Source organism: Mus caroli, unplaced genomic scaffold (genome assembly GCF_978045245.1).
Source record: "Mus caroli unplaced genomic scaffold, Mus_caroli_1 scaffold_18, whole genome shotgun sequence".
In the NCBI taxonomy this organism is placed as follows: Eukaryota; Metazoa; Chordata; class Mammalia; order Rodentia; family Muridae; genus Mus; species Mus caroli.
In genome coordinates this window covers 14,403,007-14,418,442 of record NW_028227273.1, presented here as the reverse complement: position 1 = coordinate 14,418,442, position 15,436 = coordinate 14,403,007, and the positions used below count along the sequence as shown (strand labels likewise).

The 15,436-nt window shown below is 43.5% G+C and overlaps 1 protein-coding gene across 1 annotated transcript in view; it reads right to left on the bottom strand.

The window, feature by feature from the left end:
- The window catches only part of Sos1 (SOS Ras/Rac guanine nucleotide exchange factor 1), an 84,161-nt gene extending 69,616 nt beyond the window's left edge, over nt 1-14,545 (bottom strand). The window contains exon 1 of the mRNA XM_021185997.3: nt 14,318-14,545. Within this exon, the coding sequence (XP_021041656.1) occupies nt 14,318-14,404 (87 nt within the window). The 5' untranslated portion in view covers nt 14,405-14,545. The remainder of the gene's footprint in view (nt 1-14,317) is intronic.
- Between the last annotated feature and the right edge of the window lie 891 nt (nt 14,546-15,436).

Below are 15,436 nucleotides of genomic sequence, written 5' to 3'. Positions count from 1 at the left end.
CATAACTAATACAGTATCTAAAAAGAACTTCTTGAAATGTTTGTCAGGCAGTGATTCATACCTTTAATCCCACTAGCACTTGGGAAGCAGAGGTAGGTGGATCTCTATGAGTTCAAGGCCAGCCTGGTCTATACAGAGTTCTAAGATAGCAGGGCGACATAGAGAAAACTCTGTCTTAAAAAAAAGAAAGAAAGAAAGAAAGAAAGAAAGAAAGAAAGAAAGAAAGAAAGAAAGAAAGAAAAGAAATCAAATTCATGAAAAGATTTATATAAAAAACAATAAACAAAGAATGATATTGTTAACATATAAATCAAAGAATTCAAGAAGAAATTTAAAATAAAGTTTTATATGAAATCATTCTGAAAATAAGAACAGCAATAAGAGCTGAGCAAATTTGAACATACAAAATCAAATGACTGTCAAGTCAATGAACAGTACTGGGAACCAACCACAGAACACACTGTGCACAACAAGAAAATGGCCAGTGAAGCAACTGAAGTATAATCTACTTTTAAAGAGACAAAAGTGGAAAGCTAACATATAAACAAACAAATTCAAAAACTAAAAATTGTTAAACCTGAGACTGGTTATTCGTTCCTGTAATCCCCCACTTAGTGGATGAAGGCAAGAGGCATGTGCTATATAATGTAGTTAGGGACAGCTTAAAACTACAGTCAGAGTCTGGAGAAATGGCTCAGCAATTAAAAGTTCTTGCAGAGGATCCAAGCTCAATTCCTAGCACCCACGAGATGACTCTCAGTCAAGGTGATCTGGCATCCTCTTCTGACATCAGTGAACAACAGACATGTAGAAGGTGTATGAACATATGTGCGGGCAAGACACCCACACGCGTAAAGCAGTAATGATGATGATAATAATTTTTAAATGTTATTTCAGTTGAGAATGATAGCTCATGCGTGTAATCCCAACACGCAGGAAGCTAAGGCAGGAGGATTTTCAAGAGTTCCAGGCCACTCTGGACTATATAGAAAGCTCAAGGCCAGCCTGAGTTATATAATGAGACCTTGTTTCAAAAATAAAAAATAAATGACTTTGTATTTCATTATTCTTTAAACAAACTCCTATGTTGTAGTCACTGTTTGTGATAGACTTCAAACCTTTAAGAAATTAAGGAAGGGCTGAAAAGATGGCTCCTCAGTTAGGAGCTCTTGTTTCCCTTCAAAAGGATCCAAGTTCAGTTCCCAGAACTGGAACTCTGCTTCCAGGAGACCTGGTGCCATCTTCTAGACTATGCAGGCAAAATACATAAAAAAGAAAACCAAAACAAAAAAACCTTTGTTAAAAATTGAGAATACCAGCCTGATGTGGTAGCACATGTGTATAATCCAAAAACTGGGAGGTAGAGGCTGAAGGATCAGATGTTCAGGGTAAACCTGGGCTACATTCTGTCTTAATAAACAAACTTCCAAAGTCACAGGCCTCAGCAAGGGTGCCCAGCAGGCCGAGCCGAGGAACTCACATGAACGCTGAAGGAGAGTTGTATAATTTAAAGGATACAGCTACAAACCTGGCCTTTGTACTTATACATAAGGAGAAGGGAAACATTTTGCACTGACAGCCTAGAAATAAACAAATTAGAATGCACTGTCTAGGAATAGGAGTACTTAATTGGCAGTAAAGTTAATTAACTATTTAAAAACCTACAAGGGGGACTATAGGTTCAGTAATGTTTAGCTAGCATACACACATGGCCCTCAGTTTTATTCTCTGTCCCATACACCAAACATAATAAAATAAATAAATAAATGCTTAAAAAAATGATAGGCTAACTGAAATATAAACTAAATTCTATGCAGCTATTATATAAGACAATGCTTTGTTTGTTTGTTTGTTGTTTGTTTGTTTTGTTTTTCGAGACAGGGTTTCTCTGTGTAGCCCTGGCTGTCCTGGAACTCACTCTGTAGACCAGGCTGGCCTCGAACTCAGAAATTAGCCTGCCTCTGTCTCCCGAGTGCTGGGATTAAAGGCGTGCACCACCAACGCCCAGCAAGACAGTGCTTCTTAGAAAGAATATTAATCAAATTAGAATTCACAGAATGTGCTTAATCCTTAACCTTTAACACTAATGAAGTAATTCCAATGAGTTTGGTCATAAGTTTTTAAAATGCAAATACTGTTTTTAATTTCAATATTAAGCGATGAGAAACCAAGACAAACTTCAAAATAAGGGGAAAAAAAAAAAAAGACTCATGGGGCTAGAGAGATGGCTCAGCTGTTCAGAGCACCGACTGCTCTTCCGAAGGTTCTGAGTTCAAATCCCAGCAACCACATGGTGGCTCACAACCATCTGTAATGGGATCTGACGCCCTCTTCTTGTGTGTCTGAAGACAGCCACAGTGTACTTACATATAATAAATAAATCTTTGGGCCAGAGGGAGTGGGGCCGGAGCAAGCAGAGGTCCTGAGTTCAATTCCCAGCAACCACATGATGGCTCACAACCATCTGTACAGCTACAGTGTCTCATATACATAAAATAAACAAATGAATGAATGAATGAATGAATGAATGAATGAAAGAAAGAAAGAAAGAAAGAAAGAAGAGAAAGCAAGTTCACACAAAGGCATGGATAGTGGTTTAGTATAGTTTCTCTCTTTTAGTTTCATTTAAGTGAAATCAAACTATGCTTTTTAGTCAGAATTTAATTAGCCAATTGTCTGTCTTTAACTTTTATGGAAGCAATCAGTTCAAATTCTGAAAGAAAATCCATCCTTTCATTTTGATTGGGCTTTACCATATAATCACACTTAACTCCTGAAATGGCCAAGATCTGTTAAACACAGTGGGGAATCATACTCTCTTTAGATATAGATACTGTATATGTTCAATAATACACACACACTCACGTGCACGTGTGCACACACACACACGTACACACACACATGTACACTAAATAAAGGTTCTATAACTTTATAAAATCTTTCTGATGGTAACAGGGAATTCTAAATTTTTGAAATGTAAGCAAATATTCAGCACTATATTATTTTATTGTAAATCTGCTCCTGAGGCTTTCATGAAAGGGTGGTGAACAGAACAGAAAACGCCATCTTACCCCTGACTTTTGTTTGAGACAGGGGCTCACTATTTATAGACCAGGCTGGCCTTGATCTCAGAGATCCACCTACACCCACCTCCAAAGAGCTAGGATGATTCTCATCCACACACTGCTGGCTGCAAGCTTTTGCTAGGTCTAGAAAGTTAATCTGAACTCAGTGGCGATCAGAGCACCGGGAAGGAAGGCTTCACGGCAGCCTCAGACCACAGCTCTCACCTTAGTTTCTCTTTAAGACGGGTCTCACTAGAGCTGGGAAGGGCCTTCAGCTCCAGATCCTACGGCAACTGGCTCAAGGGTATTGTTGTTGCATGTGGGTGTGTGTTACCACACCCCGCTACATTATTACTTTTTACAGTCACTCTTTAGTTCAAGAAAAGCATTTGCATTTGACTTATTTTGTGTGCACACGTTGAGGGGCACATGCATATCCACAGGCAAACAGCTCAGTGGGAGGTACTGGACAGATGCGTAAGGACCCAGAACCCACGGGTGAAACAACAAAAGTGACTTTACTAAATCATCCTAGACATAAAGCTGTGGTCCTCCCCCCAACCCCCACCCCCAGTAATGCACACACAATAATAATAAATAAATACAAATTAAATCTTGATTGTGAAATATACATTTGTAAAAGTACAATATGCCGGGCAGTGGTGGCGCACGCCTTTGATCCCAGCACTTGGGAGGCAGAGGCAGATGGATTTCTGAGTCAGGTGGATTTCTGAGTTCGAGGCCAGCCTGCTCTACAGAGTGAGTTCCAGGACAGCCAGGGCTATAGAGAAACCCTGTCTCAAAAGACCAAAAAAAAAAAAAAAACAACAACAACAAAACCCATAATTTAACTAAATAAAGACTTAGTTAAATCTTAGAAGACCAGGAGGCATATTTTTAAACACCCATACAAGACGGCCCTGACTTTCCCTATTGTACAAATAAATGAGGACTCCATGCAGGGCACTTTTACACATGTGAGTTAAGATATGATTTAAAGTCCACTTCTTTAATTTGATAGATAACAGACATACTTACTCCCTACTCTATAAAATAGGGACAATACCTACATTAAAATGGTAACACAGGACAGGGTGGCAGATGCCTGTAGCCCAGAACTACAAAGGTGGAGAAGGATAAAGAGTTCAAGGCCATCCTCCACTACTTATTCAATTTGAGGTCAATGTGAGCTATAGGAGAGCCTGTTAGTTATAGGCTTAATAATAGTTATAGATTTAATAATGAATGCAAATTTGCTATTTAAGTGATAACTATAAGCTACACATCAACTACACTGAGAACCAAGAATACAGAGAGACCTTGTCTCGAAAAAAATAAAAATGCTTTAAAAGAAATGTAGTTAGGGATCACTTAATTTGTGTAATTATTCCTATAAGCCTTACTGTAGGTCCCACGTGTGAATTTCTAGTGAAAGATCTCTGACTTCACTGATAATGTCATTTTAAATTCTGTGGACACGCATAAACTGAGTGATACTCTGACCAGAAAAAGCAAAAGACAAAAAAGTTTTTCCAGATATTGAAACTTCTGACATTTTTGACATCTTTAAAAATACAAATTTTTCATAGGTTTATTTATTTTCATAGACTTATTTATTTTATATTATGCCTATGAGTGCTCTGCTTGCATATGTCTGTGCATCACGTGCATGCTTGGTGTCTGTGGAGGTCAGACAGGGGCATCAGATCCCTGCAATTGGAGTTGAGTGATTGTGAGCTATCATTTGGGTACTGAGAACCAAGTCTGCATTCTCTGCAAGAGCAACAAATGCTCTTAACCACAGAGCCATCTCTCCAGCCCTTAACTACGCTTTAAAAGGAAAAAGAGAGAAAATTTAAACTGACTGTGTTTAAGACATAAGATTCAACAAATTTCAGAATAAATTTTTACACACATTCCATCCTTCCCTTTATTATCTAGTATGTGTTGTGTGTATGTATGTGCATACAGACCTAGGAATGCACATAAAGATCAGAGGACAACTTGCAGGTGTTGCTAAACTTGAACTCAGATCACCAAGCTTGGTTCTCTGAGATCTACAAAGTGTGGCAAACGCCTACATGCACCCGTGCACTCAGGCACATATGCATGAATGCATGCATGTATACACGCACGAAGATATGCATGCTCACACATGACTGCATACCCACAAACACAAGCCCATGTAATGCACACACGCAGTGAACTTTTTAAAGAGAGTCTCAAAATCATCTTACAGTTTAAAAATACCTATCTTAGAATAACATATGAGGGCCTAGGGAGATGACTGAACAAGAAAAGGTCCAACGCCAAGACAGACAACCTGTGTTCAAATCCCTGAAAACTATTTGGTGACACTCTCCAAAACTGACCTCAAAGCACACATACTATCATATTGCATAAGTATTATATAAAATAATGTTTCAAAATAATAACATCATAGTAATTAAGTGTCCATAATTCTAAAATTTTAAATCACTTTTCAGTGAAGCTAGAAGAATGAGTTCATGGCCAGTCTTGGCTATGCATCAGGACAATGCCTCAAAAACTGGGAAGAAAACACTTTCCCCCCGTTTTATTACTTTCTCCCCTGGGTACCTCCAATCCCACTGGAGATTTAACAAGATTAATTTCATGAGGAACTTCACCTGCCATTGTTTCTGTCTGCCTCAGTAAGCAGGATCCAAGGCTGCGCTAAGGTTAGTTAAGACAGTGATTATGTAGGCATCCTTGAACTGTTTTCTTCAGAGTTACTGTCCTATCTGTGGTTTTGTTAACTACATATTTAACTGCCCAAACCAGCCTCACACTAGGCAACAGTTTATTTGATCAGCGGAAGCAAATTACATACCATTAAATTCTAATGAAAATTAAGTTTTTATTTTTATTTACTCTAAGATACCTTTTTTTTTTTTTTTTTTTTTTTTTTTGGTAACATTTAAAGTGTTGAAGGGGCCAAATCACCTAATTTACACGGGGAAAACTGTATCTGATTTATCCCAACCAGGCAATTCATAGCCAGAGAAGAGCCTGGTTAGCCACAACAATGGCCCTCTCAGATCTGGCTGGAGGCAGGATAACTGACTAAGGGCCCCAGCTGCTGCACTCTGAAATCCACCGCTGTGTTTGTGCAGGGGCCATGCCTGTAACCAGCCCCTCCTAGTCGATCACTGAGCATGGCAAGCAGACGAAGGCAGACTCTGTTTCTCAGAGATGCAGCATTCCTATGACAGTCAACTTTCACTCAAAGACTCCCTACACCCTGGCAAATTTTCCTTAGCACTGTAAAATCAAAGAGACATTTTTTTGTTTTTGCTTTGCCTGTTGTTCTGTGTAAGGGTGCCAGAGCCATGGCACTGAAGTTACAAACAGTTGTGAGCTGCCATGTGGATGCCAGTGATCCTTCAGAATTTCTATCTAGCCGGATTAGGTGGCTCCCTTGGAAGGTAGAGCACAAGGATTATGAGCTCAAGGTCAGCCAGTGAATTTTAAACTAACTTGGGCTACAGAATAAGACCTCACAAAAACAAAGCAGACACGGTGACACAGGCCCATAATCCCAGAACTTGGGACATGAAGGTAGAAGGATCAGGATCAAAGTCAGCCTCAGCCACACAGTAAGGTCAAGCCCAGTGTAGGCTACTTGAGACCATGGACAGATGTGTGGATACTTAAAACTTGCCTTGTCAAAAACCACTGCTACTAGAAAAGTAAGTCTGTAAATCAAAGTCTAGAAGAAATCATGTGTGCCCAGCACGGTAGCACACACTTAAGATGCAGACACTCAAGGAAGTGAACCATTATGATCATGAGTTACATGAGGCCTTAAATAAATAAATAAATATCATAAAAATACCTATCAAAAGGACAGTTATCCAGAACATGTAAGGCATCTTACAATTCAGTACTAAAAAGAAGAAAATAATGCAATGTTTTATGGGAAAGAAGAGTTGAGCAGACACTGTTCAAAGGAATATACAAGAATGACTAATAAGAACATAAAAGCAAGCCGGGCGTGGTGGCGCACGCCTTTAATCCCAACACTCGGGAGGCAGAGGCAGGTGGATTTCTGAGTTCAAGGCCAGCCTGGTCTACAAAGTGAGTTCCAGGACAGCCAGAGATACACAGAGAAACCCTGTCTCGAAAAACCAAAAAAAGAAAAAACCCAACAAGGTGACTAGGGGGGCAGTAGGTATCTGCTGCTGCTGCCGCCAAACCTCATCACCTCAAATGGATCCTGAAGTTACAGTGAAAGGAGAGCATCAATGCCTGAAGCTGTTCTGTCTGTCTGCCTGCCTGCCTGCCCCCTCTCATTCTCTCTCTCTCTCTCTCTCTCTCTCTCTCTCTCTCTCTCTCTCTCTCTCACACACACACACACACACACACACACGCACACACACACAGTGCAAAAAAGAATATAGAAAAGCGATCAATGTAATTATCTACCATGGGATACAAGACACAGTTAAAATAAGATAGCACTTCAAACCACTAAAGTTAAAGACTAGTAACATCAAACACTGGCAATTGGGGAAAGATCTAGCAGTTTCTCATAAACAGATCTCTATCCTGTAAGCAGTGTAAAAGCCGTCGCTAAGCAGACTCCTGTAAGCACCATGGGGGCTGAGTGTGCACACCTGTGGCCCAGGAGCACTAGGAGGTCAAGGCTAGCCTGGTTACATGAGACACCGGCTCAACAAGACCATTTGCGCCTGTGGCTCACCTGCCACCACGCAGAGATTGATTTGAGATCCACATGGCAGAAGGAAAGAACAGATTCCTGTAAGTTGTCTTCTGGCCTCCACGTCTGTGCATGCATGTGCATACATGCACAAACACATAAATGCAATTTTTAAAGAACATTTATGGCAGCTTTAATAATAGCTCCAAATTTAAAGCACCAGCTTTCCATGCACTAGATAAACTGTGACACAGTTCACATGGTGGGAAAAAGGACGGAATTCTTAAAGCATTCTCTCAAACACCTCACTAAAAATACACACTACAGCAGAGGATGGCCTAGTCCGCCATCACTGGGAACAGAGAGCCCCTTGGTCTTGCAAACTTTATATGCCCCAGTACAGGAGAATGCCAGGGCCAAGAAGTAGGAGTGGGTGGGGAGGGGAGCAGAGTGGGGTGAGGGTATAGGGTATAGCATTTGAAATGTAAATGAAGAAAATATCTAATAAAAAATTGAAAAAAATAAGAAAACAATAGAAAAATATATACACTACTTGATTCATTTACATGCTATTCCGGAACAGATGAGAGTAACCGATGTGAGATGCTGAAATGTTACAGCAGTGGCGGCTACCTCTGGGAAGGGAGTGGCCCATCCTTTAGTAGACTTTGACAGTAAACAGTCACTAAGTACTCCAAGTGGCATCTGTATGCTCCACTGCATAGGAACTTCCTACTAAACCAAAAGGAACTGTTTTTCAAAAGCTATTGATTTCTAGTTACGGATGTGGGTTGAAGGATTTAGGAATAAAGTATGCTTATACCTGCAACTATAAAATTCATCAGGATATCACATAAGTGCCAGGTGTGGTAGTGTACCCCTAAATCCCAGCACTTGGAAGGCAGAGGTGGGCAAAGGACAGCCAGAGCTGGCTTAGAGTTATAGGTGGGTTGATGGATGAATGAATGGATAGATACCCTGTCTTAAAAAAAAAAAAATTAGATAAGCTGGACAGAGCAGCTCATACCTGTTAGCTCATCACTGGAGGGGGAGGGGCAGAGACAGGACCATTGCCACAAGTCTGAGACCAGCCTGGGCTTCAGAGCGTTTTCCAGGCTACATTGGGAGAGACTGTCTCAAAACACAACAACAGATTAACGGGAGGGAAAGTGGATAGGCGTGTGATAAAGCAAACATAGTGAGACAGTAGTAGATTCTAAGATGATGGCTACATTGGTATTCACTGAGAACAACTAGTCAACACTAAGCCACAAATATCGAAGTTGTATGATTTGACATCACCTAGCACTATAGCATACTCAAGATAAGTAGACATAAAAGTCTCCTTTTGGTTTGTTGTTCTTTCGCTGTGTAGCTAAGAAAGACCTTAGCTCCTGGTCTTCTTGTCCTTCCTTCTCATCTGTGTGATTACAGGCCTGTGTCAACATAATCATCTAAAAGTCTGTTTTTATAATAACCAATCGTCTGTATCAGTTTGCATTTCCTATAGTTTTATGAGAGTGAAGCCTATAGAACATGCTGGTTTTAGTTTGGCTTGTCGGTTACTTAGCAGGTTGGCCACACTGCATGCGCATCAGTAACCTACATTCCCATGTATTCCACTATACGGCTGCACCACAGTTCATTCACTCATTTCCTTGTCGATTATGGATAGTATACATTTCGATTGCTGTGTGGAGCTGAATAGATCTGCCACAGTACCCATACATATGGTTCTTTTGTCAATAATGGGAACTAAACCCAGGATCTCATACACACTAGGTGTGCACTCTAATCTACTACTGTCTGTACCATCAAACCTGACTCATACATAAGTTTTTCTATAGATACACTTCATCTACTCTACTTCATACTTCAAAATCTGCTGCATCGGGTATCAAAGCTGGGCTGCCAACTGGAGAACTAGGCCTAGACGATCTAAAAGGCCTTTAAGACCAACATGTTCCAAATCATTTCATTATGTTACCTGTCTCTCCATCCCAAAGTTCAGTGACAAGCTGCAAGCAAACCTGACTTCCTTAACATTCCTACAGTCACATAGTGAGATGCTAGGTCCCGACAGTTCTGCCTTTTCAACACTACTCACATAGCATCCATCTTAATCCAAATGTGTATTTCCTCTTAGACAAAGCCTTCTTGCTTCTCTCCCTTACCTGAGGCCTCATTCTTCCTCTTCCTTGGCCAAAGTGAGGTTTCTAAACTTCAAACCAAGTGTTACTTCCCTACTTAAAACACCTCACTGGCCAGGTGTGCTAGCTAGCCCATACCTATAACCCCAGCACCAGGGTAGTTGAGCCAGGACAGCTAAGCTACAAGTTCAAGATTAGTCTGAGCTGTAAAATGTCTAAAAACAAAAGCCCTCCCCAATGGAGAAGCTAGAGAAAGCACCCAAGGAGCTGAAGGGGTGTGCAACCCTATAGGAGGAACAACAATATGAACTAACCAGTACCCCCCAGAGCTCATACCTCTAGCTGCATATGTAGCAGAAGATGGCCTAGTCGGCCATCACTGGGAAGAGAGGTCCCTTGGTATTGCAAACTTTATATGCCCCAGTACAGGGGAATGCCAGGGCCAAGAAGTGGGAGTGGGTGGGTAGGGGAGCAGGGCGGAGGGAGGGTATAGGGAACTTTCAGGATAGCATTTGAAATGTATATAAAGAAAATATCTAATAAAAAACAAAAACAAAAAAACACAAAATCCCTGGCTTAAAAACAAGTCCTCTCTCCAGACATATCCACTACCACCTTGCCTCCACTTAGTCTTCTTAATATATGTCATTTATCCTTAGTGCCAAGGGCAATACCTGTTCTGAAACAAGAATCAAGTATTTGTGGGATATGATAGATGTAGTAGGAAAGACACTGTGGGGCCTAATAAATACATTCAGGAAAAGGAGCAGTGCTCTCCAGAAAGATCTGGGTAGGAAATCAAACAGGAAGGCCAAGGTAAAGCCATCTTATAAATTCCATGCTTAAAAAACTTAACTTTAGGGCTGGGGAGATGGCTCAGCGATCAAGAGCACTGACTGCTCTTCCAAAGGTCCTGAGTTCAATTCCCAGCAACCACATGGTGGCTCACAAACATCTGTAATGGGATCCGATGCCCTCTTCTGGTGTTTCCGAGATCAGCTACAGTGTACTTGTCATATACATAAAATAAATAAAAATCTTTAAAAAAACAAAACAAAACAAAACAAACAAACAAAAAAAAACCCTAACTTTAACTTAAAGGACATCAACAATTTTGAACAAATGTATAACATGTTCAAAAGTACTTTATAACTTCTGAAATATGTAAAGGCAGGTGGGTTGGGGGTAAGGAACTCAACTGAGAGGCTACCACAGTAACCTCGGAAACTCCAAGCAGTTAGCAGAGCAGAGTCCAAGAGCATGTTAGAGGTTGATAAGCAGAAGGTTGGCCTGAAGGGGGGCAGCAGTACAGAAAGGAGTCCTAGGCTTCAGTTTTGAGCCAATCAAATAAAAGTTTAAAGCCATTAATCAAGAAGTTAAAAACTGGTGGTGGGGGTCAGTTTTGAGTATCCCCTTACAGACTTGGCAACATTTCCAAATAGCTAACTACTGGCAAACTATATGCAGCATACAAAGGGTAGAAATTCAAAACGCCAAACCAAAAGGAGGGGGATTTGAAGATTTACTAAGTTACAATGTTGCTTTAGAAGCTTTAAAAAAAATGTAGCAACATTTCTAAATTACTTTAAAGTCTGACAAACTCAAGGTAACCTACAAAGATACTTGTTCAAAATGAGTCCCACCCGGGTGGGTGTGGTGGCCCACGCCTTTAGTCCCAGCACTTGGGAGGCAGAGGCAGGCAAATTTCTGAGTTCGAGGCCAGCCTAATCTACAAAGTGAGTTCCAGAACAGTCAGGGCTATAAAGAGAAACCCTGTCTGGAAAAACCAAAAAACAAACAAACAAAACCTAACAGGTGTCCGGCATAGCACCTGTGTACAAGTCCAATAGGGTAGCTAATGTGAATATGGACAAGTAAATTAGGACTTAAAATTCACTGCTGAGTTAGGATGGGCCACTAGGAAGAAACAATGGAGCACAATCCAACTCAGCCCTAAGGGTTTGAGAAAATCTCTGAGGTTGAATAGTATTAGACCAGATAAAATGCACAGACTATCCAAAAAGCCTCAGGTATGAAAACACACAGTTGGGCACTGTACAAGTAGTTTAAAGTCTGAAGGGTTCAAGATAAGGACACACCCACACAAAATGTCCAAGGGCACATCTACATGAAAGGCCCAACACACATACATATTCAGAATATGAGAATATATCCAACTTTGTCTTGGGTGTCTTAAGAGCATTGCAGGTGGAAATTTAAATGAGGAAAAGAACCTCACACATAAGGGAGACTCTGTAAACTCCCTCTTCATATCACTTCTGCAGGGAGGTCTCTGCTTCAAATGGAAAACCAATCAACCACGAGCTATAGAACACAAGCAACACTGTGGTGAACTGGAGACAAACCCCTTTCCAAAGAAAGCAGTCACTCAAAACTCTAGCGGTTTACTGATGGTGAAAATGTATGGCCAGAGCTGGGCGTGGTGGCGCACGCCTTTAATCCCAGCACTCGGGAGGCAGAGGCAGGCGGATTTCTGAGTTCCAGGGCTATACAGAGAAACCCTGTCTCGAAAAACCAAAAAAAAAAAAAAGAAAATGTATGGCCAGTCCATCTATAATTCAAAACAAACAAACAAACCTCAGAGTTTATGTGATAGTTCTCATTTTAAGAAACTGGTGACTGCCGGGAGTTGGTGGCGCACGTCTTTAATCCCAGCACTTGGGAGGCAGAGGCAGGCGGATTTCTGAGTTCGAGGCCAGCCTGGGCTACAGAGCGATTTCCAGGACAGCCAGGGCTATACAGAGAAACCCTGTCTCGAAAAAAAGAAACTGGTGACTAATTACATACATTGAAAAAAAAAACAAAATCCACAATGCCAGCCGCCACACAAAATAGATTTCAGCAAGGGCCACCCAAGTGGCAAGTTAGAGTAGTCTGCCAACTTCTACAATGCTCTGTCTACCATTCTAAAGGAGCCTCGAGTGTTACTTTGGAGGTTTCCTTAGAATAGGAGCTATTGCTTTTAAGCCATATACCTCAAACTGGTAGTGTTCTATGAGAGCTTTTGTACATATAAATCAATTTTTCTGTCTTCATCCTGTTCTGTCAAAATACCAAACTTCTAGCATCATGAGGCATTCTTCTCCAATTCTCCAAGCTAAGCAGGCAATTTTGCAGGTCAAGCCAATGTAGAAATGGACTGAAGTCTCATGGGGTCATTAAGGATGCACAACAAGGTAGTCTCTTTGATTTTCTTAGAAAAATACAGAGGTTTGTAAGTAAGGAGACACTTGAGGATAAAACCCAGGAACCCAAGTCTGAAAGATAAAAAGCAAAGTCTTCCAACAAAGCCAACAGTTTCCATATAACCTACCAAGAGGGGAAGGGGAGAACAGAGCAAAGGAGAAACTGAAAGGTACTGGCCTCTGAGGAGTATGAAATACCTTTCAAAACTTTCTGGTAAAATAGAAAAGGCTCTGCATAGTGGCACAGTAAACGCCAGGTACTCAGTAGTAACAAAACTGCATCTTAGCAAAGACAGCACGAAAACCATCTGAGCAACAAGAAATGGAGATTAAAACTACTGAAGAGTAAAACAATTTCTACAGGTAAGGCAAATGAAAACAAGAACCAATCTGGTTGTTTTAAAATCCATTCAAACACGCCTGTTTCAGATGTCTTAGTACTACTAATACTTAGTATTTACTATGTCACTAAGTGTTGCTTTAGAAGCTTTTTAAATGTAGCAACATTCACGAATAACTTTAACCACTGGCAAACAAAAATTCAAAACGCCTAACCAAAGGACAGACAGTTGCTTTAGAAGCTTTTAAAATGTAGCAACATTTCCAAATAATTTATTTCAACCTCTGGCAAACTCAAAGACATAAAGACTAAAAGATGCAAAACACCAAACCAAATGACGTTCAAAGATTCTCAGACACTTCAAAAGAACCAATCTGAATACAGTGGCATGTGCATCACCGCTGTAATGGGGGAGGGGGTCAAGAAAACGGGGAGTTATGACTGAGGACGAGCACAGCCGAGCAGGCCATGTTCTTGCTGGCAAGCAACCTCGCAATTACTTAGGCAAGCACTGTGGCCAAGGCACTTTCGAGCCAGTGAGAGTACCGGACTCCTAAACGAGAGGTTGACCGCAGTTCGGAAGATCGAGAAGGTAGGCAATGGCCTTCGTTGACCTCCACGGAAAACCGAGGCTCCTCCAACCCCCGCCTCCGCGCTTGGATGATCCAGACCAACCCTCCCCGACTGTGTGCGGCCTTCCCACGCACCCCGGGCGAGTGTCAACAGCTGGAGCAGCGGACGCGGGGAACCTCGCAGCCCGGGCAGACCTCCCCGAGATCCGAGACCGGGAAGAAAGGCGACAGTGGCGCCCCGCCTCCCCGCCCTCGCCCGGCCCCGCGCGGACTGCGGCCGGGAAGCGGGTTCCGCGCCCCTACCTTTTTCAGCGCAGGCACCAGCAGCCCCCGCCACTTGGGCGCGTTCTCCTCGCTGAAAAACTCGTAAGGCAGCTGCTGCGCCTGCATGGTGCCCGCGGGGCGCCTCGGGGCGGGCGGAGGGGCGGCGGCTCGCGGCGCGGAGAAGGGCCACAGCCCGTGCACGGCCCGGCCCCCTCGGGGCGCCGCGCGGCCCGGCTAGCGCTGGCGAGGAGTCTGGGGGGCGAGGCCCGCGGCCGGACACCCACCCGACACGCGCGCCGCTCGCCGAGAGCCAACGCAACCCGGCGGCGGCGGCGGCGGCATCCCGCACCACCGCCCCGGGGCAGGCCCCCCGCTCCGCCCCGGGCCGCCCTCCGCCGGGGCTGCGCTCCCCGGCACGGCCTGGCCCGCCGAGAGACGGCGCGTGGATGGACGCTCCGGCCGGTGGCGCCCGCTCGCCAGCGGGGAACTCAAGCGAGAGGCCCAGAACGGGACGAAGCGGGAGCAGGGGTCGGTGGGGAACGGGGAGGGACCGAGGTCGCTGCCGGGGAATCCGGCCGCTCGGCCGTCGCCGCCGCCGCCGCTGCTGCTACCGCTGCCGCTGCTGCCGCCGGTGTAGCGCCGGAGCTTCCTACTAGCAAACTGAACCTGCTCGCAACTGAGCATGCGCCGCTGGCCCGGACCGGTTCGCTCCGGGTTTTCCGGCTGCCCGCGGATGAGGAGGGGTGCGCGCCAGAGGCTGGGGAGGGCACTCGGAGAGGCGGGGCTGAAGGACCCTGAAGGCGAACCCGCGACCCGAGAACCTGGGTGTGGGGGCCTGCGAGCAGGCGAAGCGCCCCCTTTGTGTGGTCCGACCGCCCGGGAGCCCATCCAGCTCTAGGCGATCCTAGGCCCTGTGTTTCAGAAAAGGGGTGTGTGTACTTTGTTCCCAGCACGAAGATAAGAAGTGCCCTGAGCATGCACTGTATACTAAACAGATTGCACAAAAGATAGATCCCTCTCACAAAAACAAAACAAAACAAAACAAACAAACAAAAAAGGCGGCCCGACTGCTCAGTGTTTGTCTGGTGGGAGGAGAGATTGCCTTGTTTCCATCTGCCTTTCCACGCCAATGAGGACGTAACGCATACATATAGTATT